The 27,213-nt window shown below is 42.9% G+C and overlaps 1 protein-coding gene across 36 annotated transcripts in view; it reads right to left on the reverse strand.

Annotated features, from left to right (window-relative positions):
• Window positions 1-27,213, reverse strand: part of LRRFIP1 (LRR binding FLII interacting protein 1) — a 107,193-nt gene that overhangs the window by 25,913 nt on the left and 54,067 nt on the right. For 6 of the 36 annotated variants that reach the window (XM_061379080.1, XM_061379067.1, XM_061379052.1 and 3 more), the window contains exons 3-11: window positions 24,033-24,077; window positions 23,447-23,497; window positions 19,702-19,734; window positions 18,388-18,435; window positions 15,427-15,483; window positions 11,747-11,827; window positions 10,425-10,466; window positions 9,323-9,388; window positions 5,778-5,855 (exon numbers count right to left, since the gene is read on the reverse strand). The exons of 3 other annotated variants lie outside the window; for them this stretch is intronic. In XM_061379080.1, coding sequence (XP_061235064.1) covers window positions 5,778-5,855; window positions 9,323-9,388; window positions 10,425-10,466; window positions 11,747-11,827; window positions 15,427-15,483; window positions 18,388-18,435; window positions 19,702-19,734; window positions 23,447-23,497; window positions 24,033-24,077 — 501 coding nt within the window. Of the gene's footprint in view, window positions 1-5,777; window positions 5,856-9,322; window positions 9,389-10,424; window positions 10,467-11,746; window positions 11,828-15,426; window positions 15,484-18,387; window positions 18,436-19,701; window positions 19,735-23,446; window positions 23,498-24,032; window positions 24,078-25,063; window positions 25,171-27,213 lie in introns of those variants that run through there. 27 more of the 36 variants (XM_061379082.1, XM_061379054.1, XM_061379081.1 and 24 more) reach the window with 24 other exon arrangements.

Consider the following 27,213-nt stretch of genomic DNA (forward strand, 5'->3'; position numbering starts at 1 on the left):
TTCAGGACACAACTCAAGATACTCTTTTCCTTAAGACATTTGCAGAATGTCCTCTATTACTTGGGGGGGGGGGGGGAGGGGGAGGAAGTGCAATCTCAGTTTTTACTAAGATAAAGAAGGGAACAAATATTGATATTGTTTTAATGATGCATTAGCAGTCAAATAAAAGCTTCCACTTCTGAAGGGGAAAACGCTGAAGACTGTGGCGCGGGATAAGCATACAGCTCTACTCAGAGCACTCACAACCACACCTGTGAAGCTTGCTATGCATCCATTGCAAAACGATCTTTAATAACTCTCTAAGGGGGTATAATAGTTAATAATTAAAGCTATCAAGTAACTTCTGAAGTTGGGGTGGCTTAAAAAAAAAAAGGAATAAAACCAAATCACTTTGTACGAGAGCGATGCTCTCATACACACATCCGTTTGGTGCCATAAACGGCACTCTTGAGGGTTTCCTCATCAAAGGCAGTAATTACCACTGCCAATTGATTGAAATATTAACATCTAAAAATCTAGTGTGTTTTGAAAAAAGCCAGTTCCTCATTCTAACACACCCTCCTTTCATTACAAAGATGCTTCCTCCTGCTACACAACACTTTCCTGAACAAAAAGTCCACCTGAAAAAAGGCAGCATTAAATTTCACAGTTATGTGGCAGTGATACACCAAGATCTATAAAGAGTGTCTTGTAGAAAGGCAGAGGTCTATTAATCTATTTTAGATTAATATTTTATCTAGTTTTCATTCTACTCATCTTTCAATTACTGTATTCACTGTATCTATCGTTCCTTTAGAAAGATAAATGGCGCTTCCCAACAGCAGTCAGCCACCAGAGGGAACCCCAAGGTTTTCAGCTTTCACCCTGTTCCCAACAAGCCCTTTGGCATTTGACCCAGCAAGAAATCAAGCGTCAGGAAAAAAGAGGCTTATTTGAAGCTATACAAAATTCTTGCCCCAAATACTTACCTGCTGTATTATCATTCAGTAAAGAATACTATCATGATTAAACAGACCGAAAACAAACTCTCCACCTTCACAGTACGGTATTCAGCACAGCACTTTATACAAATACCCTGGGTTGGCAAATTCTCTGCATGCAGATATAAAGGACTAACAGAATACTTGCTGGAAGAGGGCATATAAAGAGGAATTCACCTAATGATACTAGATTCATAGAACATTACACAGTTTCCATTTCCACAAAGTTATATGGTCTGTCCCTAGAGACAGAATCACAGAATCCCAAACTGGTTTGCGCTGGAAGGGACATTAAAGCTCATCCAGTCCCAACCCCTGCCACGGGCAGGGTCACCTGCCACTAAAGCAGGTTGCTCCAAGCCCCTGTGTCCAACCTGGCCTTGAACACTGCCAGGGATGGGGCAGCCACAGCTTCCTTGGGCACCCTGTGCCAGCGCCTCACCTCACCACCCTTGCAGTAAATAGGATACCTTCCTCTTCACCAACAACTTGTGTATTTTGTATTTTAGCGCATAAAAAAAGCAGGAACATTAAGTGATTTTCCAGGGAACTCCAGCACGCACACCTTTGTTTTCGCAAGGGGAATAGGCTGTTCTCTGCAAAGTAAGTACAACAGGATCAGAGTCCAGCCCCTTCTGACAACGATTTCAGAAGAAATCCAGAGCTACATTACAAAGAAATGTCAGCAACGTCAGAGGAGTAGTGCTGCCGGAATCCACATGACCAAACCACCCCACAAGTCTCTATCTGGATCTACTGCCTATTTTTCACAGGCAAGAATGTAATGTTTGGAAAAGTGTTTATCTCTACTTTGCAGTCAGCTCGCAGTTTAACCCTTGAAACTCTTTGCCACCAGTGAGTACTGAGGCCAAAATCAGAGACGCACCAGCACTAGCACAGTGCATCCAACAAGAGTCTCAAATGCCTACTGGAGAGACCAGAGGCCCTGGAGGGAGTTAAGCGTTAAGCTCCAGCTGCTAGTAAAGATTTAAGAAGAATCAGGACTGAGGCACAATTTCCAGCCTCCTTTACAAGGTTAAAGAAGGGAAATCCTAAACACTTGCAGTTTAGTAGTGCCACATACCACCCTCAGGCATAGGAACAACTTCAGGGTTTGTGGCTGTCGCTACTCAGCTCCATCTGAGGTCTTGCACTTAGATCAATCTTCCTCATAAAAGCAAGGGGATTTTTTGGGGCGAGAAATCAAATTAAGATCATTTCCTGCTCTTACAGTAATACAGCACAGTTTGAAATGGAAATATGTCCCACATGAAGAAAAATTCTTACAATCCGTAGCACCGACACAGGATGATATCTACAAAAACTAGAATTTAAAGAAAAAGAAGTAAAAGCACTGCAGTCAACATAACCCCTCCTGCACTCCCCATCTTACCAGGCTGATCGGCTGGGCCGGGACAGGCAGTAACACAGAGTTCCTGTGTGTTTTTCCAGTGAGAGCCACCATAACACTAGCTATTAGCAATAAGCCTTCAATATGCAGCAGGGAGAAAACACTGCTGAAATTTGTCAGATCTAAAGTGGATTTGTCAGCAGTATCCTTGCTCAGGAATGAGTGCTATGCCAAACGTCATTGCTCAAACAAACTTATCAGTCTCTTTGCTCCAGCAGAGCCTTACCCTGGAGGGGGCTGAAAGCACATCCACACTGTCAGGGGATGGGCTAGGCTACAAGCCTACCATAAGTAATATAAGTGTAGGGGAAAGAAGGCAAAGCTTGAGCACGCTGATAAATGCTTCTGTGAGAGCTCTGTTAACTGGCTCCCTTTTTATTTCTCATGAGAACATGATCAACTTCTTCAAATGGAAAAAGCTGTTTTGTTCAGAAAGTCTTCAGATAAATACTACTACATTCTGAGTCTATTTGAAATGTATAAATACTTTTCACTAGTAGTTTATTAAAGTAAGAAAAAATACAGCAATTTGTATTAAAAAGCCCATTCTCAACCTAAACATGCCAGGCCCAAGATTTACCTCCGCCTGTACAGATGGGCCTGATGGTTGCTCTGTTAAGACATGGAGTGTAACACTTTAACATTAAACCACACATTTGCGTATCTGCAGTAACTGAAAGGAGGGCAGACAGTAATTACTAGGGGAGATAACTGGGAAAATGTTAAAGACAAATAATCAAACAACAAACTTCATGCAGATATAGTGAATTCTTGAAAATACAAAGACCAATAGATATTCACATACTGTGTTTATGTATCTTCCTGGCTTTTGGGAACACAGCCTCACAAAGCTATGTACAGCAGGCAAACTACTGTCACTTTCTGCTCACTGTTTAATGAACACTGGCAGAAGGGGGAAAAAAAAGAGACAAAATTTAAGGGCTGCAGGGACAAGATAATGTATGCTTAAATTTAGCAAGTTACACTGAATAATTCTCTACTCTTAATATAGGATTTTTCATTATAATCACTCTTGGCGAGAGTTCAGTTTTGATTTTCTGCCTAATACTGTCCATAATCGTAAGAAAATCCTATTTAACTTCAGTGTTAAGCACTCATGATTACAGTACATGGATTTTGTAAACTGTCACGCTCTCAGGAGGTGTAAGCATGCGGGAAACTCAGCTTTTCAACCCAACAAATATTCCCCTTTCCATTCTACTCCACCAGCAATTTAAAATGTAAACTTGCAATCAAATCTTTATGTGGGTTAATGTCAGAAGGTACATAAAGCAGAATTAAGAAAGCATATGCCTTGATACATTAAGGCAGGAAGCTCACCATATCCTGGGCTGCACCCCAGAGTGTGAGCAGCAGGTCAAGGGAGGGGATTCTCCCCCTCTGCTGTGCTCTGGGGAGACCACCCTGCAGTCCTGAGCCAGCACTGGGGCAACAACACAAGAGGGATGTGGAGCTGTTGGAGCAAGGCCAGAGGAGGCCATGGAGATGCTGTGAGGGCTGGAGCGGCTCTGCTCTGGAGCCAGGCTGAGAGAGGTGGGCTGGGTCAGCCTGGAGAAGAGAAGGCTCCTGAAGGGGAGACCTCAGAGCAGCTCCAGTGCCTAAAAGGGCTATGGGAAACCCGGAGAGGGCCTGTAGGGACAGGACAAGGGGAATGGCTTTAACCTGCTAGAACAGGGGAGACCGAGATGAGCTCTTAGGTAGAAGCTCTTCCCTGTGAGGGTGCTGAGGCACTGGCACAGGGTGCCCAGAGAAGCTGTGGCTGCCCCATCCCTGGCAGTGTTCAAGGCCAGGTTGGACACAGGGGCTTGGAGCAACCTGCTCTAGTGGAAGGTGTCCCTGCCCATGGCAGGGGTTGGAACTGGATGAGCTTTAAGGTCCCTTCCAATGCAAGCAGTTTGATGATTCCATGATTCAGTTTTGGGGGTTAGCAATATTAAAACAGCTTTAATGTAGACTACTGATATAGACAAGAACAGCCACTTTTTTTACTCTCATAAGTTATCACCATTATTCAAGGAGATGTTTATTCTTCCTCTAGGAAGTCCAAGCAGGTGACATCTCATAACTGTAGGAGTGGAAGTAATATACTGCTAAGCCCACTGAGAAGACAGGGCTCTATTTCAGCATCCTTATTGCCAAGAACAAGTGCACAACTGAAAATGTATCAAAACACCTTGAAACCTCTGTTAGTAAAAGGCAAGGTGACTCCTTACTGTGAGTTACATGAAAAGGCACTCTGTTTAATACACAAAAAAAAGAAAAAGGAGGGAGAATGGGAAATCACAGGGTGCTGCTGCCTTGATCCCATAGAGGATTTAGAGCTTTAAAGAGCAACGCCACACCATTAACAAGGCTTCTACTATCTTGCATTAGAAGCAAAGTTCCTGCAGTGGTGCCTTTTAGACCCACTATGGCATTAACTCTCAGCTCGTCTTCAAGGCCAGGGAAATAACAGGGAAACAAACAAAAGTGCCTGTTGTCTCCCTGCAGAACAGCTTCCGCCCAGCTCCTCTCCAGCAGCAAACCATCTCAAGCCACTTGCATGCAAACAGTCCCAAGTGTAAGCAGAGAGCTAAAAACCAGGAAATCCCCTCTAGCTCCCAAGGAAGGGCAAGCTGCATTTTGTGGCTACTGTAAGCACGTGGCACCAGTGACGCAGACTGCATGCAAAACACAAATAATGAAAGCCAAGATCAGTGTATTGGTATCCAATACCACTGAACAAATGGAATACTATTACTTCCTATCTGGTAAAAAGCAGGGGGGAAAAGTCACAAGAGGTTGGACAAGTCTTCTTTAGGTACAACCCCTTAGTTCATGATGCTCGACATGTCAGGTACACATAATCCTGCTAGCACTCCACCATGCTAAAGGCTCTACAAGGCCTAGTAATCTACAGGCCAACAAATATGTTCAAATCCAATCTCTGGGCAGCCCTGAAGCAAGACTTCACGAAAACACTGCTCAGCATAGAGAAACTGAACTACTTGAATGCTGCAATAAGATTTAGGGTTTCCCCATTTTAACAGCCAAAGGAGATGTGGCACTAGCATCAACACCACAGACTTTTCACAATACCTTTGCTGAGGTGTTTTATGCCCAACTTAGAAAAAAAAGAAACAGCAGTCACATGAGTCCAAAGTGTACTTTCTGCTGTAAAAACATGTTTATCTGCATAGAAATCACTTTGGTTTTCTAACTCTTCATCTGGTTTACCCCTTCTTTGTCTTAAGGATTGCCCAGCAGGTCCAATTAATACCGTAAGTAACTATCTCACAAGAGACTGAACTTCCTGTATAAAAAAAAGACCCTGAAGAACAGAGAAATGAAACACTTTAGTGACAAAGAAAAATAGAGGAGCTCACCACTGGACTGGCCCGAGCAGAGCTGGCTCTTGAGGATGCCCGAGATCCTGACCCAAGGTAGCAACTGTACTCAGAAGGCTGCCGCAGGAAACCAAGAACAGCAAGCAGAGAAAAAGAGAAAAGCATCAGAATTGGGAAAGGAAATGAGAGAGGACTTAAAGCTTTACATCTGAAGTTAATTACGGAACTGGTTGCATGCAGCTGGACAAAGGAATAGCAGTGAAAGTCAGAGACCAGACACCTCAAGTGCTCATTTAAAAATCAAAGCAAGTAGTAATTCCAGCTGACAGACCAACAGAGCTTTGATTCAATCCTTAGAATGACGGAATACAAATGATTTATTTATGTATGTTAAAATACCAGTCACAAATAAACAACTCTCAGTCTCTATACAAAAGGCTCCACTCCTTTTCAAGAGTTCTGAGGTTCTCTGGTTAGCCTTCTTCCCATGTTTCCAACATTATGCACGTACTAAATGAATCTGTGCTCCACAGGCCAAAGCAAGAAACATCCATCAGCGTGGTGATTAAAGTAAAAACTGAGACCATCTCAGAGACTGAATATCTTTCCTGCTTTTCCAGAACCTGCAGTCCTCATCTCCTGCCAAAGAAAGTACTTTGGTCCTTCTTAAAAGCAAACATCTAAGCAGTGAAGCAGAACAGACAGGGCTGACTTATTGCTGAGGAGGAAGAATGTATCTACGCTGGTTTATTTCCAGAGGTTATAATGCAGTGGAAGAGAGAGGGAAAATGAAAGTTTGAAGCATCAGGGAAACAGAGCTGAAACTTATTCTGGAAATGCATTTTAGGATTATTCCCTCTACTTTCACAGGTTTCAGGGCAGCTTCACACTCGATCTTGTATTTAGATGTACTTTACAGAAAGATACATAAGCATATATAAAAGGGAGCTCTGAAGTTCATTCAGAACAGACAGAAATTAAAGCAACTTTTCCCATTTAGCAGACACGGTATTTTCCTTATTGCTACTACAAGGTAACTGTGAATGCAGGCTTTGTAGAGAGGCATGTCAGTCTGCCACATTTCATGTGTAAAAGCAACACAAGGGCAGAGGCAGTTCAGGGACAGGAACAAGCATGAGGAACTGTTCTCCTCAGCTGCTTAGCCTATGCTGCTAATAAACTTTATCAGTTGATTTCATAGGCACTTAAGACTGTTTCTTAGGCACAAAACCACTGCAGTCTAAGGAATTACCTACTTCCAAGATGCATGTACTCTGCTGTTAAGGTTTCTTCTATTAAATTACCCAACCACTACAGGAATCCCCTGGAATTCTTGTCTGCAGAGACAGTCAGATCTTCAACAAGCTATTGGAGGACTGTTTCAGCATTGTTAGTTATGCTAACAAAGTGGCACAGTATTAAATGAAAATTAAGCTCAGAGTACTAATAAATGACAAGAGGGTAAGCTGGAAATAACCCCAGCTACAGTGCAACTATAAGCTTAGTTACTAACCACAAAGCATTACTTTCCAAGGCATACAGCCCTTAGTAAGCCCTTCAAGCAGGGCAGAACGTGATCAAGCCATGTCCTCAGATGTCTTACACTGGCTTCACGCACCTGAGCTACTGAGCTCAGCCTCAGAGATAACAATATGCAGAATCTGGAACTATGCTGCACACAATTCACAGCTATTTTCAATCACAGCCACTTCGATTCCTAAATTGAAGCAAAAAAACACTGAAGTAAACACTTAGATTTTGGTTTTGGGGTTAAGTAGTTCTAGCACAGAAGCCTTGCACCATCACCACTTTTTTGTGTTTAATGTAACAAGGATGTAGAATAATCTAGAAACACATGACAGGTAAGAAGCATTAACTGCTGATAAGCCCCACACTAATGTTTCACAGGACTGATTTATTCTGTAGTTGCTCCTAGTATTATTTCAGGGCAGAACATGGAAGCAAGGATCAGTTGTTTAGCTGGCTGAGACCAAGCAAGGCTAATTTTATCCTCTTCCCCTGTCTTCACCTGTCATCTGCTTAACCAAGATCATTCTTTGGGGACAGCTACCGAAATGGCACTCCATGTTAAAAGTGCTATGAGGTTCAGAGACACTAAAATAACCACAGATAACCCCACAATTGTGAAAAGGCTATTCCCTTTGAGGCAAAAAACTTGTACTTCAACTCTCAACATGCAACCATGCAAAAGAAAGTGGAAAGGCTGGATTATGCACAGACTTCCAATACCTGTAGCACAGGGTGGGATGGGGAAGGAAGAAAGGGAACCAGCACCAGTGTTTTATTCAGTGTTCCTTGCTGAAGCCATTAACAGTGGCTGAAAGGCTTATAAACAGCATTTGGGTTTGGAGCCCACTGATTCCTGCCAAGAGTAGACCTGGATCATCTGGACCTCTGAGAGACTTCTCTCAAATAGAAAGAGACATCCCATAAAAACCAAGGGCTCAGCACAGCCTTGTGGCAAATTCACTGGACTGCAAGCTGACACAATAGTCCAAGCATGTAACAAGAGATGAATGGTCCAGAGGAGCCAGATGCAAACCAGGCACAACTGTGACACAAACCTCTGAAGCTCAACAGCCGCAGCAGCAAGACTGCACAGCCCAGCTACTGCGTCACTGTGACCGCAAGAGGATGGCATCACCCTGGAAAGGCTAACAAGTGCTCAGTAAACATTCCTGAAAGTGTTTCCCTCTCCAGGCTAACAAAATTGTCACTTTTGAGGTTAAAGTGACATCAGTGCTTTGTCCTGAGGCTTTTTTCTGTTAAGGTGTCAGTGGTGGCTTTTTGTTCGTTGGGGTTTTTCTGTTTGGTTGGGATTTTTTTGCTACCCAGTGAAGGCAATCAGAGTGTAAGCAGTGTGCCTGCACTACCCAGGCAGATACAACAGCAGCAGATGTACTGCCAGGCCCGAATGACAGGGGCCCCACCTGAGAAGAGATGATGGCATTTTCTGCCTTCTAATCCGTAAACCAAGTCCTGCAGCCTCTCTTTCGTGAAAGGAAACAATTCCTACTGCCATTCCTCATACTGTTGCTGTCCATAACTGACAGAGCCCTCCACTCACAGGAGTGTGCATTCTGAAAACACTGAGTTGCCCAAGACCCTAGTTACAGCATATAAATCCAGAACACCCCAACCCCCAAGTCAAACCAGAGGGGTTGCAGGAAGGGCTTGAGAGAAGGGAGTGGTTTTTAATCTGTATTTTCAGAAGAAGATTTCAGTCTCAGCAAAGGAAGGGACTCCATGTACCACCTTGTCAAAGTGTTCTATCTGCAAACCAAGCGCGAAGCGGAGATGAACACCCTTGCTGTAGTGGGGCAAGTGCCTACTGCTGGATTCTGTCAGTGAGAGCCAGAGCATCACAACAGCAGATAAATCCCTCCTTATTATTTCATGGAAGCACACAGAAATGGTGCTTGTCGTTCTGCCTACAGCAGCAGGTTATGGGTCTCACACAGTCCTCTTAAACACTGCTCAGCCTGGAAAAGGCTGTGCTCTGGTACACACAGGTTAGTGGAGGACAGAGACAAGACAACAGGGAAATGCAGAAAACATCTTACAGCACGAGAACTAGAGGCACTATACCGACGACTCCCACTGTAAACGCTCTCGTCATACACAGACGCCTACAATTAAAAGACAGAGTCAGAGCAGGACTGGCAGACCTTGTTTCTGGTTTCAGTCTGGGGAATTACATGTTCACAAGGTGCAGCACAAAGGAATGAGCAGTATGTGCAAGGACAGGGACATCTCCCGTATGCAACCACAAGCAACATGCAAGTGAAGACCTAACATGACCTGAAGACATGAGCTGGAAAATGCCATGAGGCACGTGCAAAATCTGACACACATCCCTCCGAGTCCATCACACAGTCATGCATTTCTAACCCTTCTCCCAGCCATCAATTCAACAGCTTACGGTGCCTATCAACAAAACAGCTACATCAATTCTTAAACTGTTCAAGCCTGTTTAACCTTCATTTGTGGTGCTGCCAATATGTGGGAAACTCACACCTGGTGAACATCACTTACCAGCCAGTTTACTAAATTAATAAAAGGGGAGGAAGATACATGTTTTAAGACTGGCTCCAGTTTAGCGTATGAATGTACAGCTCACGAAACACAGGGGCAGTAGGAAACTCTATCTTTAAGCTTTGAGAAAAAAGAAATAATCATCTGAGAAGCTATTTCGAAAGTTTGAACAAGAAAAGTGAAATCCAGGTATAAAATCGTTTTGAACAGATTCTTGTTGTTACACAACAGAAAGAATTGATGTTGCCTCTCTCCTGCACGTTGTAGCTAAGACCCCAAAATGAGGAACACTGTCTCCCATCCAGAGAAAAGCCCATGGCAGCATCACAACCCCATGAGCAGTGGTTATGATGGGACTTCATGTATGACCTTTTCAAAGTGTTTTATCTGTAAACCAAGCGCAAGGTCGAGATGAATACCTCTGCCTTGTTTTATTCCAAGAGGAATAAAAGGAAGGATCAGCAAATCCAGATCTGTACAAACAGCACTGCCCACATGCATTCAGATGGATCAAGCACCAGAGTGTGAAATAAACGAACCCAACAGGAACTACTGAGGTAAGAGACAACATATGCATGCCTTAAGGTGAGTGGCTTTGGTGTTTGGGTTTCAAGTATTAGTACAACAAACCCTGTAACTTCTGGCTGGGGCATCGCTGCACAGCAAGGAGGGCTGAGGAAGACAAGCACAAAACTTTTTTTGCATAGAAAATGAAACAAAAAAAGGCACCTACAGCAGAATAAGGCATTTTTATGAGATTAGGATTAGTAAACGGCAACAGAAGGAAACCCAGTATAAAGAATGTTAGTAATCTGTGCCATAAAAGCATGAGATCTCAACTCCCAAAGACTAAGAATACCAAGCAGATGTGTATTTCCTACAGGAAAGGAGCACATGAGAGTATGCAAAAGCAAATCAGCATAATCTAAGTTTAGGTTGTTAAAAGTTGTAATTGTCTCACACACATTTGTGTATAGCAGCGAGAAAGGGTGCTCCTCCTCACTTCAACCAAAGCCAGAAAAAGAGCTACATGTTTTAAGACACACATTTTATGTGCTTCACACAGCTGTAAGATCACCTCTCGCCTGTGTCATTATTAAACAACAATGCAGAGAAAATCCAAACAGTTCCAAACGAAATTATGAGTACTTCAGTCAGAGCATCACAAAAGACTTTGCTGTTAGTAACCACCACGCACAAGATGCAGCAATTAAGCTCATCTGTATCTGACATAATTAGGTGCAAGAGGTACTCTAGCAGTGGTCCCCAGCCCACAGCCTGCAGGTAGCATCCTGCTATGCAAGTCACCCCCCTCGTCCACATCTGCAGTGGCCACAGTGCCCCAGGTTGTGGCCATGTGGTGGTACTGCCTATGAGGCAGCACAGGCTGCCGACCACTGCTTGAGCACTTCTTTGCTAGCGCCAGCCTGGCTGAGCTCTGATCCACATGCAGAGGACAATCCAACCTCCTGGGTGATTCTGAAGCTTCAGTGATTTTCTTCTAGCAGTCTGTGAATTACTTGCTTGCAATTTCATTTTATGCAGACTGGATTGTCTTAAGCTTGCTAGAGTGACAAGGTGAGCAGAGAAGTTGCCTCAACTAGAACAGAGAACTTCAGTTAATTAAGATCTCCCTTATTTTTCCAGACCAATTGAGGCCAAAAAGTAAACAAAGTAACTGGAGGAAAGGGAGGAGCAGCAAAGGAAAACTAATTGTGCTCATTTTAAAACAGCTTTCCATTACTCATTCCAATCTTTAAAAGTTGGGTTTGGTTTTGGTGTTTTGCTCCCCTTTTTTTGGTTGGTTTTGAGGATTGTAGGTTTTTTACTAAAAGACCTTCAGAGACTCTTGACAATTGGTCCAAATTCAGTCCTAATTACAAGAGGTTGTTATTCTCCAAATGAAGTCAGAACAAAACATCCAGGCCAGGTAAAGCCAGGGGGAAACAGACCCAGTTTCCATTTTGGGATGAAGGTTGAGATGTAGAAGCATAGCCGCTGTTGTGGAGCCCCAGATCAGAGTAGTACGATGCCTGCATTAATAACAGAAACAGAGAAACCACAACCAAACCTTGAGAACTCAGCTTCATTACGTGACAGACTTCCTAAATTCCTTTAAATGAGAAGCAAAAAGTAAGGAAGGAGATTACAAATGGCAAGGATTCAAAGTGGTCACAGGCAAACAGAATAAGATAAACGCATTACAGATACAAGGGTATATGAAACTCGTGTACCCCTTCCATTCATGAGGCAGAGATAAAAAGGCCTTTCCTCTAGCATCCCCTGCACAAAATACCCATTTGGTTTACTTTCCACTGAAAAGGCTTCAGATCCTCATGTTCTCTCCTCCTCCCTTACTGCTATAACCCAGTGAGAGACCCATGAGGGACATGCTTTGTAAGGGACTTCAGGAGCATGCATGCAGCTCATGCACCAAAGTTTCATCCTAACTGTAGTTAACTGAAGCTGGAGAGGGACTTTTTACAAGGGCCTGTAGGGACAGGACAAGGGGAATGGCTTCAACCTGCCAGAACAGGGGAGACTGAGATGAGCTCTTAGGCAGAAGCTCTTCCCTGTGAGGGTGCTGAGGCACTGGCACAGGGTGCCCAGAGAAGCTGTGGCTGCCCCATCCCTGGCAGTGTTCAAGGCCAGGATGGACACAGGGGCTTGGAGCAACCTGCTCTAGTGGAAGATGTCCCTGGCTGTTGAAGCATTTGGTCAGTGGAGACTGCCATGGATAATGCATGGCAGTAGGACGTTCCCCTTGTCCTGTCCCTACAGGCCCTTGTCCAAAGCCCCTCTCCAGGTTTCCTGTAGCCCCTTTAGGCACTGGAGTGGCTCTAAGGTCCCCCAGAGCCTTTTCTTCTCCAGGCTGAACAATGTTTTTATATTTTTCAATAAAATACCTGACACATGATGCTCTCAGGGAGCCAAGAGAACCCAAACAACATAGGCACACTGGGAAGGACTTTGCGTTTTCCCTGTTTTCAGGAAAACTGCAGCCTAACAGCACATCTAAAACATGATGAAACAGTTACTCTGCCGTGCTGGGACAGATGCAGCCCTGAGCTAAGCAGGCAGGGTATATAATGCCACAGCAGGAAGTCGCACTTAGGAACGAGCACAAGCTGCCTCAGCCAGCGTGCAGGGCCACGGAGGAAACACCACCTCCTTGCATGCCACCCTCATTAAATGACCTATGTACTTGGCTCAGCCTCCTCGGACTGGCCCTGCTGCAATACACAAGCTGCAGAGGTATTTTCACAGGCATTGTTTAAGATTCATTTTCCCATTGGCACGCTGGTGGGAATGGTTCAGTGGTCTTAAAAGATCTCTCCACTCCTCTTTGTTCTTTGCTGTGCTCCAGAGCTCTCCTTTTACAGCTGTTCTCAAACACTCCCCTTCTCCTGTCAGGGTCTAGACAACCAAGGTACTCTGCTTTCAGTAGTCAGCTATTATTCAGCCTTCTTACAAGACCTTACTAATCCTTGCATCATCCCTATAAACCGTGTAAGGGTTAACTCCATTTACAAATCAGGGAAATCTGTGTCAAATTAAAGTACTTGTTTGCTCTTGACACTATGGACTTCCAATACTGCAAGCAAACAGATTTGTGGATAAAACCCAACAGTTATAGATATTGTGCGGTAAATAAATCATTGTCCAAATTCGAAAATAATAATTAATAAAAGTCTGACTTTTTTTTCCCTAAGCGTCCATAAAATAAGACTTTCACTGCAAAGAAACCAGAACACCCTGAACTGAGCTTAAAGAAGTTACATTCACTCCCATGTAGAGAGCTTGTAAGCAGCACATGGACTACCCTAGGCACACAGTGCTACTCCTATTTAAGGAATCAGCCTGTGGTATTGCAAGTACCATGTACAAAGGCTCTTCTCCATGTGGACAAGGCTCCATCCTGTGCCTTAAAACTGGACACCTACTTTGAAACAACTTAGCAGCAGACTCGTTGCTTCTCTGCGGACCTTCCTAATAAATTTTCATCCTCTTAGTTTTTCCACTGTCACCTTGACCACCTTTAAGGTTAGGCTTGGGAGAGAGCATTCCTAAAGGTGAACCCCAGCCAGACTGGTGACAACTGGTTTGGAGTTTCAGCTATTATTCTAAGTTACCCCCAAACTTCCTTCCCCCTTCTGAGCTATGATTAAGCTAAATTATGCTTAGTTACAAAAAATACAGGGAGCTAATGTTGTTGCCACACTGATGCTTCACACAGCCTGAACCTCCATGCTGCAAACCCTAATACAGAGATGATTTTAAATTATTTAAACAGAAACCAAACAACTTCTTTTCCCTGGACGACTTTCTTACAGATACTTTGCTCGTCCTGCAGTACTCAGAGCTCTGGAGTATATCATTAAAGAATAAGAACATCATTTATCAGACATACGACATAATAAAGTTCCTTGAACTTGGCAAACAGTTCAGCAAGAGTGGAAACAACAGGACATACCGTTTTCTTAACAGTTTAAGCAACAGTATTTCATTGTTTCTTACCCACAAATGCAAGCATAAAACTATATGGAAGCAACAATTTAAAACGGACATGAAATATAAGGTCCCATTTCACTATTTATCAAGCGCCTGCTTAACTTCACGCTTGTCATTGAAGTCTCATGTTTAGCATGTATTGCTCAAATACTTAGCTAAATGGAGTCTTAAAAGTAGTTTATTTTTTCCCCTAAACACAGAGCTTCAGTCTGCATACCACTACATTTCTTTAGAAGTCTTGATAGCATACAGATCAACAAGCTCTGAGCTTTTGTATGCTGTAACTAAAATAAAGGCAGGGGAAAAAAAACCTAACAGCTACTCTGCCTGCTCCCCAGAGGCTCTGCTTGGGGCAGTCCCATTAAATAATCTGCACAAACCCCAATACGTAACACAGCAGGACAATGAATTCCTGTAATTGACACAAAACACTTGTTCTGGAACAGAGGGGAACACTGCGACCCACATACACACAATGGACTTAATTATTAAGCTTTCTTTGACAAGAATATTTCTAGAAACAGAAGTACATCAACTTAAGTTAGTTAAGTAGGAACACTTGAGCCGGCTGTTCACCTCTGTGGGAGTTTCCAGAAACCCTGGGATACAGTTTAGAAAGAACAAAAAGCATTTAGTTAAGCAAACTTAACAGGCATTTGGGAAAAATTCAATATCCAAAGGCTACTTTACATATCCAAATCCCAAGAGGCTAAATTCTACATGAAGCTCTGGAGTTCTCAGTGTTAGAGCACGACATGAACATGTACAAGAAGTTGGAGAATAGTCCTTCTGTTGTCCAGCACATGGAAGTCCTCCATTCTGGGTGCCCCCAAGCTATTCCTTGTCACAATTGAACTTGCACTCAATTTTGTTTCCAAGTTAAGCAGTTCTGGCTTCCAAATCCTACTGGTACGAGGCTGGGAGACTTCTCTTCCCACTCCTGGCCTAATTTATTTTTCCAGACAGCTCATTGCTGCACCGCGGCATCTGACAACCTGCAAACCCCACAACGTGCAAAACAGGAAAAACCTGCTCCACCGCAGAAAAGAATTTGCTAATTAGCTTTAACCCCATCAAACAGAGCAATCGAACCTTATAGCAATATAAATAACTTACTAACCCTGCTAGATTTTCTACTTTGGGATGATCCATACACATCGTCCTCATAACCATTGGTCTGTTATTGAAAGAAAGGAAAAGTGGGAAAAGAAAGCAGAGAAAACATTTAACACAGACCCAAAAGGGCATTTTCAGCACAAGTCATCGGTTATGAAAAGCAACGGCAGAGACAGAACGTTTCAAAGACACACCAGGAACAGGAGAAGTGCAGGATAAGGTCATGATTTCAAACATGAGAACAGGAACATTTCTGTGTCTGTCACTACCCGTATACCAGCCAAAAATGTCAAGGATACTCCTGCTTGCCTTTTTTGACCCCTTCTTTCCCCTGTTAAGAAACACTTTCGCCTCCCCTATTACTACTATAGCACCCTGTGTCTTCAAATGGAGGCAACGCAACAATCCCTAGTGAAGGGAACACTAGGAACAAGAGACTACAACAAATATGTCACTGCAATTACTCCTCTGACAGTCAAGCAATTTAAAGGCAGCAAAATGTAGCAAAAGAATTAATTCTGAGTCTATATTTGGGAAATTCAGCTTAGTAAACATGCAATGCTGTATGAAATACCTTCTTTTTACCTTTCCCCAATTACCTCAAAATTAAACCCAGACAGTGACCATCTGCCACCCCCCAGTGGGTGGCGGTCCAAAGAGTAATGAGAGATTTCAGTCAGTCCAGCTGTCCTCCCTCATGCTCAATAGCCTGCCCTGTTGTCATTAAGATGTTTTCTCTCAAAGAGCTAAAAACAAGAACAAGCCTTTCAGAAGCCAGGCGAGACGCAGGCTTCTGGGTCAGGAATAAAACAAAACAAGCCCCATGATGAAGTTTTTAGTCTGGAAAATTGATGTTTAAGAAAAGAGGATAAAGCCAAAAGTCACCTCAGTCAAAACCATTAGAAGCTCAGGTTTCTCAAGCAAGTCACTATTCTGGCATTACTTTCACAGCAAGGTCTGGTTTAGTACCAAGAATGAGGAAGCACCTTGTGTATCTGAGGTGGGGGTTTAGTGAAAATTTAACTAGAATTTCTACTGAAATTAATTTTTTAAGTCCAAGGTTTAATGCATTCCTAAAATGAAAATCCACTAAACACAATCTGAGTCCATTTCCAAGCAAAGTATTTATCACATACTACTCAGTGCAATTTGTTTAATTTTTCCATGAAAAAATAAACAACTTACATTAGAAACCAGTTTAGACCCAAGCTGATAAAGCAAATTCTGGGAACAGCTCAGATTCTCTACTAACTGCAATACTACCACTATAAATAGAAGGCGAGCATCCAGTTTCCTTTCTCAAGAAGAATCTATCTGAAATCCTGCTGCAGCCTCCTCACACAGCTTGGCTTCAACCCTGTTTTTACTATTTTTCAGGCTTCCCAAATTCTCCTAACACTCATCTTGCTGAAGAATGGGCAACTCAAGCTCCTTTTCATCAGAAGTATTTTTATTCCAACCTTGTATACAATTGCCTTCGCGCCCTGTACTCGCACAGCTAGGCAATACACTCTCCTGTAGAACTGCTTTCTTCATTAAAAACAGATGATGCTGACTTAGACGGGAGCAGACCAGATGAGATCCTTTCCAACTGTCTTGTTTTCTACCAGAGTTACTTTTCAACTACCTGCGCATTTCTGCTACAATAACTAGATCTTGCCCCAGGTTTCATTTGATTTCATGTACAGACACACCAAGAGCCTTACAGTCAAGTTACAGTCACATCCAGTGCTTTCCCTTTATGCCCTTAATTAACCTGCTTAGGGAAATTAAGTTGAATTAACATGATTCATTTTCCACAAACGGTTTACCACTTTACCACTTTGTATATCAGGCCCTTATAGAGTGTTTGTTTAATTTGCCCTGTATCATTCATATTTCAAGCTGAGGCCCCGTAGCTCAGGTCATTCTCCCTGTCACTATCACCCATCCTCTCCAGAAACCTCTCCAGCACATATTTTTGAAGGTGAATACTCCAGGCAACTCTTGAAGAGCAGGGTCAATTTTACCAGACCTCACTGACCTTTGTCCTGTGCTACGCTAACATGCTAAGCACCCAATCATAATCTGAATGGAAAGTACAACAAATACTATTGTATACTAGGGAGGCTAAAATATTCAGATTTTACTTGCTCTCCCTTCACATGCAACTGACCCTATTCTTTTATATCTTTTCCTCTTGCAGTATTACACCACTTTGACCTCTCTCATGTACTTACTTCTTCACTCCCTGGAATTACTCCCTGTGGGATTCACCTAAAACACTGACTATATGAAAGCACATTATGCATTATCTTCCACCCAGGTCTGGCTTTGCAGACCTCTAAGTAGTGCCCGATTTGTACATCAATACTATGCAGAATCCCAAACTGGTCTGGGTTGGAAGGGACCTTAAAGCTCATCCAGTTCCAACCCCTGCCACAGGCAGGGACACCTTCCACTAGAGCAGGTTGCTCCAAGCCTCTGTGTCCAACCTGGCCTTGAACACTGCCAGGGATGGGGCAGCCACAGCTTCTCTGGGCACCCTGTGCCAGCGCCTCAGCACCCTCACAGGGAAGAGCTTCTGCCTAAGAGCTCATCTCAGTCTCCCCTCTGGCAGTTTAAGGCCATTCCTCCTTGTCCTGTCCCTACATGCACTTGTAAAAAATGCCTTTATGAACTACCTTTATGAAAATATTGCAGCCTTCACTCCATATATTCATCAGTATTACCTACTTCTGTGTCAAGTTAGGTTTTGAACTTCTCAAGATGTTCTTACTGTACGACACTGACATGTTTGCATCATACCACATTTGGCAGATAAGTGATGTATTCTCACAGACCCAGGAAGTTCTGATAATTACACTGTATCCTTGACATTAGGCTGGTGAGCTCTTACAACCAACACACTTGCACATATTCTCTGTCCTATCACAGTGGTTTTCTATGCAAAAATCTCTCCAAGACAATTATTTGAGATACATACTGCTTTGGAGTAGTTCTTCTTTTTGGTCCTCTCATTCTCTAATCCAGCCTGCAGTAAGATTAAGAATGCAGGATGAAAAGCATTTATGAGTTTATGTGTACCCATCCATAGCCACGCATGCACGTTACCATGCAAAAACATCAGTCCATTTTTGCTCCAGCTCTACACAACACGGGTCAGTAAGCACACATGGCGGGGGGCGGGGAATCAAACCTCAAAGTCAAACGACCAGTTATTAAAGAATGTTGTTAAAAGTGACGATAGCACTGTTCAAATTTAGTAACCACAGTTAAAATCATTCATGCTTGCTAAGGTTAAGTCAATTAAAAGAGCTACCAGCTGTCTATACTTAACTACATCTATACATCCATGCAAAGTCCCAATGTGTTTGAACTATTTTTGTATATGGGTCACTCACAAATAGATACATTGCATTCTGTAATTGAAATAGCACAGGGAATGGAGGAGGGTGAGAAAGCTAGAGCTGCTAACACTGCTCTGTGCAGTCTGCTTTCTGCAGAAGCGGAGGTGCCTCTATCTCAACACAGTGCTGGCACAAGACAGCACTGCTAACAGTACAAGGAAATGTTCTTAAACTGAGCTTAAAGTCCCAGTCGTCATTCCCCCTTCCATGCCCTTTCTATTCTTCCAAGAGTCAGCTTTATCTGAGCATGTCCAATACAAATACCTGCTCTTGTCTTACCTATGGAGTTTGATTTTTTATCCTCTAAATCCAAGGTAACAGCTTGACACACAAGCTGTAGCTCTGGTAGGCAGCATATTTGTCCTGTCACCTTTGCTAGATCTATTCAGAATGAATCAGTGTGAAAGTTTTATTCATTTCCAGATTTATGCTGAAATAAAACCAGACAGACTATGTTCAAAGCCAGGCTGGACAGGGCTTGGACCAACCTGATCTAGTGAAGGTTGTCCAGTGCCCATGAGGGTGGGAACTGGATGAGTTTTACGGCCCCTTCCAACCTAAACCAGCCTGTGACTTGTAGACCTGGCCAAGCAATGAACAGACTGTTACAGAGAAGGTCTGCTAGGGAAAACGAAAGCTATTCTGCTCTGTCCTATTGCAACTACTGAACTACTAGACCTAGCTTAGATCTCTCTAATCCTCCAGGGCTTTTCACGTGACCTGCATCTGAGCAGCAGGAGAGGGAAGTAGCATCTTTACATCACCGATCACAAACTACCTCAGGATTATTTCAGATCACCCCTTATCTTAGATCAACCACCACAACTGATGTTAGTTTCTTATTCAGGATTAGTTTTTAACACACACTCCAACTTGCAGACTATTCTCACCACTGGATAGGTGTTGGCGTGTTCCAAGTGAGACTGTAAAGGTATGAGAGGAAAGAAAAAATACAGAATACAAAGGAAAACACTGAACAAGTCATGGCAATCAAAAGAACGTCCCCCAGAAAACAGGCACAGAGATGTATATCCCAACTAAGAACTTAGGTAATGCAGAATTTCTTGTAGAAAGCCAGAAGTCAGAAACTTTGCAGCAAACCAAACATGGAAATACACAAACTCCACCATGAATGATTAATAACACACCAGTATTTCATGCTGGATGGTCTCAGATTAGAGGCAGCCAGCTTGGAAGTGGGAGAACAAGAACATCTGGTATAGAAGGGAGACTAAAGAGGGGCTTGAGTGTCTCATACACACAGAGGATGATGTTAACTGAGCTTCCCTAGGAATAACTGCGTGATAAAGCATCAAGCTTGCAGAACTCCTTGAATGAAAGGCAGGGCACTCTCCATGGGTTCAGGACGACCCATGGGAAAGCTATTACAGATTCCCTGTCGCAGAGGAAGATCTGCTGGCAGGAGGCAGAGATGCGCTCAAGCTAGTGCTACATGAACACACTAGGCCACTGTGCAGCACAGGCACAGCTGTGGAACTTAAATATATTTGCTAGCCTGGTCTAATCAACATCTAGGGTGGTTTTGCAGCCCATATTGATGGTTGCTCTGCCAGAAGCATCCAGGCCAGCTCCCAAAAAGCTAACTCCGCAGATCTGTGGTGCCTGCAGTTGAGACATCCACTTAGAAAACATTCCAGGAGAAAATACAGAGTAAAACTCACACAGATTGGTAGGTAGAAATACATCTCTGATACTGGGTCATTTCATTGAAAACTTCCTGCACAGAAAAGAAGCATAGCTGCAAAAAACCCCTTGCAGCATCAGCCACTCACAGTACAACGTGCCCAAAGATGCTAGATCAGTTTTCAGGTACTGGAAGCCTTGCAGATCATTTGCAAAGGCATTCTGCAACTATGGAAGCCTTCCAATAGCCAAAAAAAAAGAAGAGCATTCAGAATCTCTAACTAGTTTTACAAAAGCTTTGTGGACACAAGGCAATAGTTTTTGGTGCTCAGAAGCCAGACTGAACTCTGCCCCTCAGAGGTAATTTTTTAGATTGGTCATTTTTTTTGTAACTGTTTTTAACTTTGTTGTTTCACAAAAACACAAAGACAGCAAGAGCCAAACCTTCACAAAGAGACACAGAGATGTGATCAAAGCATTAAAAGCATCTACTATAAACCCACACTACGAAAAGTCACTATATGTTCTATCAATTCCATGTGAAAAAAACAATTAAGAGCTGTGTAAGGGTGCTTTTCAGTTCAGACTAGCAAATGTTTACTTTCTACAATCCCAGTGACACTTGGATCAAGGAAGAAAGCTGTGTCAAAACTCTTTTCCTGTGCACGCCCAAGCGTCAGCTTGCGTAAGAACATTCATCAAATGCTACTTTACGATGACAGGGGGGAGTCTGTGCAACATCATTACAAATACCACTGCGAGAAGTTCCAACCAGATCCTTCTGTCAGAAAAGGACATTCTTTGCGCAAGTATTAGGGATTTATGGCCCATCCTGTGAGGCAGCTGGAGCCGCTGCTCACCAGACCAGCAGTGGTATCACAGCCAGAAGGCATGAGGCAGCTCCAGGAAAAGAGTTCAGAAAAGCTTCTTGAGGGATGGTGGGGAGGCAGAATGCAAGGCTTCTGCTCTTCAAGTATCTAACAACAGAACACAGGATCATGGTACAGAAACCATCATGAGGATTTCCATGGATTTCCATGAAAACACTTGTGGTAATCATCAAATCATTATGGAACAGTTTGTGTTGGAGGGACCTTAAAGCTCACCCAGTTCCAACCCCTGCCATGGCCAGGGACACCTTCCACTAGAGCAGGGTGCTCCAAGCCCCTGTGTCCAACCTGGCCTTGAACACTGCCAGGGATGGGGCAGCCACAGCTTCTCTGGGCACCCCGTGCCAGCGCCTCAGCACCCTCACAGGGAAGAGCTTCTGCCTAAGAGCTCATCTCAATCTCCCCTTCTCAGGTGAACTGGGCTCCCACTGTTAAATATGGTGACAGCGTGCTTGCATCTTGCTCCATCAAGGGACACACAGTTATAGCCATGATTAAACAACCCAGTTGTATCGAAATCACCTTCTAAATAGAAAGAACTGAAATTTCAACTGATCTAGAGATATTTTTCTCCCCTCCAACAAAGACTTTCATGAACATGTCCAAATCTAACTCTAAGTAAAATAAACATTAGTTTGCATGTTCAGCTGTGAGGATGAGCTTTTCTTCATCAAATCCCTGGTTCTTTAAGGCATCTTCTAGCACATAAACAAGCACATAAACCAGCTTGTGGTCTGGAAGAATAAAGATTTTAACACCATTTCATAAATAGCAATAAGGGAAAAAGGCAACAAGGCAACACTTTAAAGTGTATCTTTGTGGTACCTCACAGAGAACACAAAGTCACCCCTGGGGTCACTGAACATGCTTTGCAGTAGTCACTTTTGCTTTTTTTTTTTCATCTTCCAGGCTCTTTCAAAGGCACATGAGGTCTGACACCCAGTCCTGTTCTCCTGGGGATACTTGCCCAGGAATCTCCACAGAAGCCAGAAACCAAAGATTACAAACAATGACATAGGTCTTGCTTGTTCCAGAAAACTAGAACTAATCATCCAGCTTGCCCCACATAACTGGTGCTACTGATACATGAGGAACAACGCAGAAGGAGAAGAAATTATTCTCAAACACAGGAGTCTTAGGCACAATGGCTTCGAAACAAGAACTGGCCACAGCTGATTCACATTCAGGACTGCTGAGAGCTTCCTCCCTAGCGCTGTTACGGATCGTTTCAGTTCTGTGCTTAGCTGAGTGTTTTTCCACAAGTCTCCGAAGCAGCAAGCTCCGATCATCTTTGAAGACTATTGACACACACAGAGACAATAGCACTAGCAGCTCACAACCACTAAATTGCTTAAATTGTCTTCACAATTCCAAGAGCTGATTATGTCTATGCTAGAATAGGGTTAAGATTTGTACCCATGTGTACTAGATCTAAAAAAATACTGTATGAATATTTTGAGAAAAAAAACCCAATAAAATACTTGAGTTTGTGCTACAGATAGATGAGCACCAGCGCATCACAGCACTCTGCTCTACTAATACCCCCATCCACAACTCATGTCTGCAGATCAATTTCAAATATCACTGAAACAGTTTTGAGGAGAGTGTTTCACCTACAGTTCCAAAATGCTTAAGACTTATTTCCATTGATAATTTGCTTTTGGTTTCCTGAGCTCATAAACAGTGATTATGGAGTAAGCTAGCACTTCCTCTTCCCAAATTCTCAGTATGGGTTATGAAACAGCGGAACTCACAAGGTGCATACATGAAATAGCTGCATATACCCACGTTTTGGCTAAGTACTCCCTGCAACAGTAAGAGCAAACAGCAGTTACCAGATCTCCAGTCACATGCTCTGTTGGTGTTCCTGCTCTGAGCGTGCTAATCTGGCCATTCCCCTGACTGAAAGAATTACTGACGTACATGTACTCAGGAAAAACCCAAAGCATATGGTTTGGACACGGAACATGTCAAGACTTCACAAAGACGGTATCAGAGTACTATAACCCGTCTGGTGGTAAGGGGGGGGGGAACAGCAACAACAGCCCAACAGCAACATCAGTACACACACATGCACACTTAAATTGTACAATTTACCAACCCTCAGGCTTCCACGGCTACCCACTGACATGCGCTCATCTTCATCCGAAGCCTATCAGAAGAAAAGTATAAAGACAAGAAAACAATGAAAACAAATACAAGTAACAGGCAGGGTGGTAAATGCTGATGGCTTTGATGGGACTGAGGGAAAGAGAAGGCATACAAAAGAAATGTCTTTAAAAAAAGAATCTCATTAAACCTATGAGCAGAAAGTAAATGAAATCATACCCTGCCCAAGGAACGCAGTCAAGCATTTTACTATCAGATGAATGACAACCTTGCTGAGGTGTTCTCTGCTCACGATCTGAATAAATGAATATTAAACACCCCGAGCAGGTTATTTCTCCACCTTCCACCCTCTGACCCCCTTTATTTTAACACATTTTCAAAAGCTCCTCAGAGTGACTGGGGAGAAGGCAGAGAACTCAGGAAGTGGTTTTGGGGTTTCCCCTGCCTGGATGGCAAGAGCTTATTTTTGGTCCCTTTTGGTTGTTGGGTTTTTTCCTTTTAAAAAGGAACTGCCTTATCCACGTCTGTTTTCTTAGTTTGAAATGTCTAGCTAAGAAAAGGCAAAAGTAGATACTAACCGAGGCATTTCTTCTGGCTCTACGGGAATAACGCTCACTGTCTTCCTACCAAGGTGGCAGAGGAAAAGAAAAAAACAGAGTGAAGTGTTGAAAGGACACATACACCAACAGAGAGCTTTCAGAAAGACACAGTGAACTTCAGCAATGTCTAGGAGTCCGTAAGGTTACCAAATAACAGAAGGTGATAGCTTGTCAGGTCAGAAAAAAACTGTTTCCCTTCCTGCGTGATCCCAGCTTAATTCCCGTTTTATTCTGCTACACACCTCTATGAAAAACTGCACACAATGACACCTTTATTTCTATCCCAAATAACATCTCAAGCGCATCTCTCTACCTTTGGGAATCAATAAACTTACAGTAATTTTGTCATTACGCCTCTCTGACACACAGCACCACCGCCTTTGAAATAGACTCTTTCCAAGACAGTTGAAGCCAGTGTCTTCCAGCACTTTAGCAACTTCTTCATTGTACATTATGGGGGTTAACACAGTCAGATGTTGCTAATGGCCAAGCCCATATCTGGTATCAACTTAGCAAACAGTAATATCTAGGGCACTGTATTACTGGAAAAAGTGAGCATTGCCATAGCAGCAGTAATAATGCATCTGAAGAGTACCCCTGGATCAGTAAGTACAAAGTCACTAAAGCAGCATGGATAAAAAATGCTGAAAATTTACCTGAAGGCAGACTGGGTAAGACTCAAATTGTAACAAAACCCACAAGAAGTAAGATGAGAACATACATTCCTTGTAACACAAGTGGCTTTAATGGTTCTATATGATAATCTAATCTTCAAGCGAGACAGCGGGGACAAAGGTCTGTAAAAAGAGATGTCTCTAACCAAACCCTTGCCAGTTTTAAGCTGATCAAAAGCCATATTGCAGGTATTGATGCAGACAGCAGGAATGGTTGTGGTTAGAGTAGAATTCACATTTCCAATACATGAAAACACCTACTTTGCAGGATTTCAAACACTGTGAACTATAGAAAACTTCAACACATAGAAGCTGGTTATCTACATTAAGGCCTACCATCCATTGCTCGATGTCTCCCCATTTAGTATCCAGACCATAATATTTCTAGAGACAGAAAAGGACAAAAAAAAAGCCCAGAATTTAGACGAGAAAGGCAAACACAGAACATTTAGACATGCTTAGCCACACAGCTCCACACACGCAAACATGCCGGCGAAAAGCTGATCCAAGTGCCACGAGAGCCCTCAGAAGCACATGCCCAGGAAGAGTTGCCCGTCAAGGAGAAAGCCATGTTTCAGGTACAGCCAGGGTATGCAAGAGCTTCCTTCTCAGCAGTGAAAAAACAACAGTGCTGTGGGGTCAAAAGCAAGGAGCGTAATGAGTCTTGAATTCCTGACCCATTTAAGTCAAGACTCATTACAAGGGATCCAAACACAGAACACTTCTGAGGTGAAAAATGCTGTCAAATCATGTTTCCCACACAGATTTGTCAAAGGAAGACAAGTTGAATACAACACAGCTCGTCTCTGTGCATTCTTATTCGCTGCATGCCAAACTCCTGAGAGCTCCTGTTCAGAGCACAAGGCTTCTTGCCTACACTTGAACCATCTTAACAGCAGTGGTGTCACCAACAAGGATAGAAGAGGACATAAGTCACCAATGCCGGCGAGACAGGAAAGCTCTCTGTATTTCAGTAACAAACACCATGCATTTTTTAGGAGACTGCCATTAAAGCAGTGTAAGTTTCCCAGTTCATAATCTCTGCACAACACTGGGGATTTCCCAATCAACTTGAATTTCCATCAGACAGATCTGTGGGTTTAACAGGACTTCTCTTCCTCCTCAAACACACGCTTCAAACCCAGCCTCAGGAAGTTTGCATTTATAATGGTGACCATGACATTCCTGTGCGAGGAGAACTCATCAGCCTTAAGCACAGTAATCAGCAAACAGAAATCCTGCTTAAGGACAATATATATTTTAAAAGAAAATCAAATCAGTGCTTTGAGTTTCATGTATGTGTGGAAAAATCGAGCCTGTACTTGCCAACTTTCCTAGAGACTTGAGCAGGCAGGAGTATTAACAGTCAAAACCCTGGGTAATGATAAAAAACCCAGAAACCTGTTCTGTATTACACTCTGCATTTAACACTCAACTCAATGGTATTAATGTAATTTTTCTTTCACCTTTAAAAACCTCAGTCGCTATTTGTTAATAAACGAGACCAAACAGCTGTGTGTTCTTTGGTATTGTATCAGTTCATTCCCACTTCAGAGTTCTTCCTCATTAAACAATAAAACTATTGTCATATTTAGGTCATCTTCATTTTCATCTTAACAGCTCTGCAGAGGAGAAATTATGTTATGAATTAGAACAGGCAGTGAGGTGCTCCATTACACACCCTGGAGAGTCCAAACTGTACAAGGACCTTTAAATGCTGTCAGTTTTGGGGTCATACTGGGAAAAGGCAAGAGCTCACAGCAATCCCATTATTAGGAAAAATAATAGTTTTTAGGACTGCAATTTGAAAAGAGAAAATAAATTAACTGCCTTGCAGATTTACATAGTATGCAGAAATCTCTCTGGAGCAACGAAAAGAGACAGCAGTTCAAAAAGCTCTTTAACCACATCCTCATAAGAACAGGGGATTATTCCCTTTTGCTTTTACCTGCAAAGCATCTTGCTGTGTGCCCAAATACATCTAATACCCCTATACAATGCCTAGCCAAATTACACCCAAGTGAAATTTCTCCCTTAAACTACATGAAAATAAGAGGGCATGACATGAACTACTGTATCTTCCAGCATTACAAACCTCCTCACAAGTGCTTAGACGAGTTACTGCCAGGCAGAAGCATGACATGTACAACAGCCTGTTGCATTAAGTTTTATGTACTTCACATAGTCAGGATTGTGTACATGACCTAAACCTACAGATTATATGCTTTGTAGTAAACCAGGTCAGGTAAAGCCTTACTAGAGGTTTTCTACCTCCCCCGAGAGATATATAACATTTTATAACACTAGAAATCAGCTTTAGAAACCACCGTGGTAACAGAGAATCCACACAGGAAGGATCCATAAACACACTAATAATTTTTGTAAGGTGCTGCTTCTTTGATCTGCTGTCTCCTTACTTTCACACAGAAGCTTCTGAATTCAGTTTTGCAAAAGGCAGGTAAGGAAACAGCCCTTAAGACTTGTTA

This window comes from Neopsephotus bourkii, unplaced genomic scaffold, assembly GCF_033783945.1.
Source record: "Neopsephotus bourkii isolate Nb327-2 ecotype Australia unplaced genomic scaffold, CSIRO-AGI_Nbou_v1 NB_1768, whole genome shotgun sequence".
NCBI classification, from domain to species: domain Eukaryota; kingdom Metazoa; phylum Chordata; class Aves; order Psittaciformes; family Psittacidae; genus Neopsephotus; species Neopsephotus bourkii.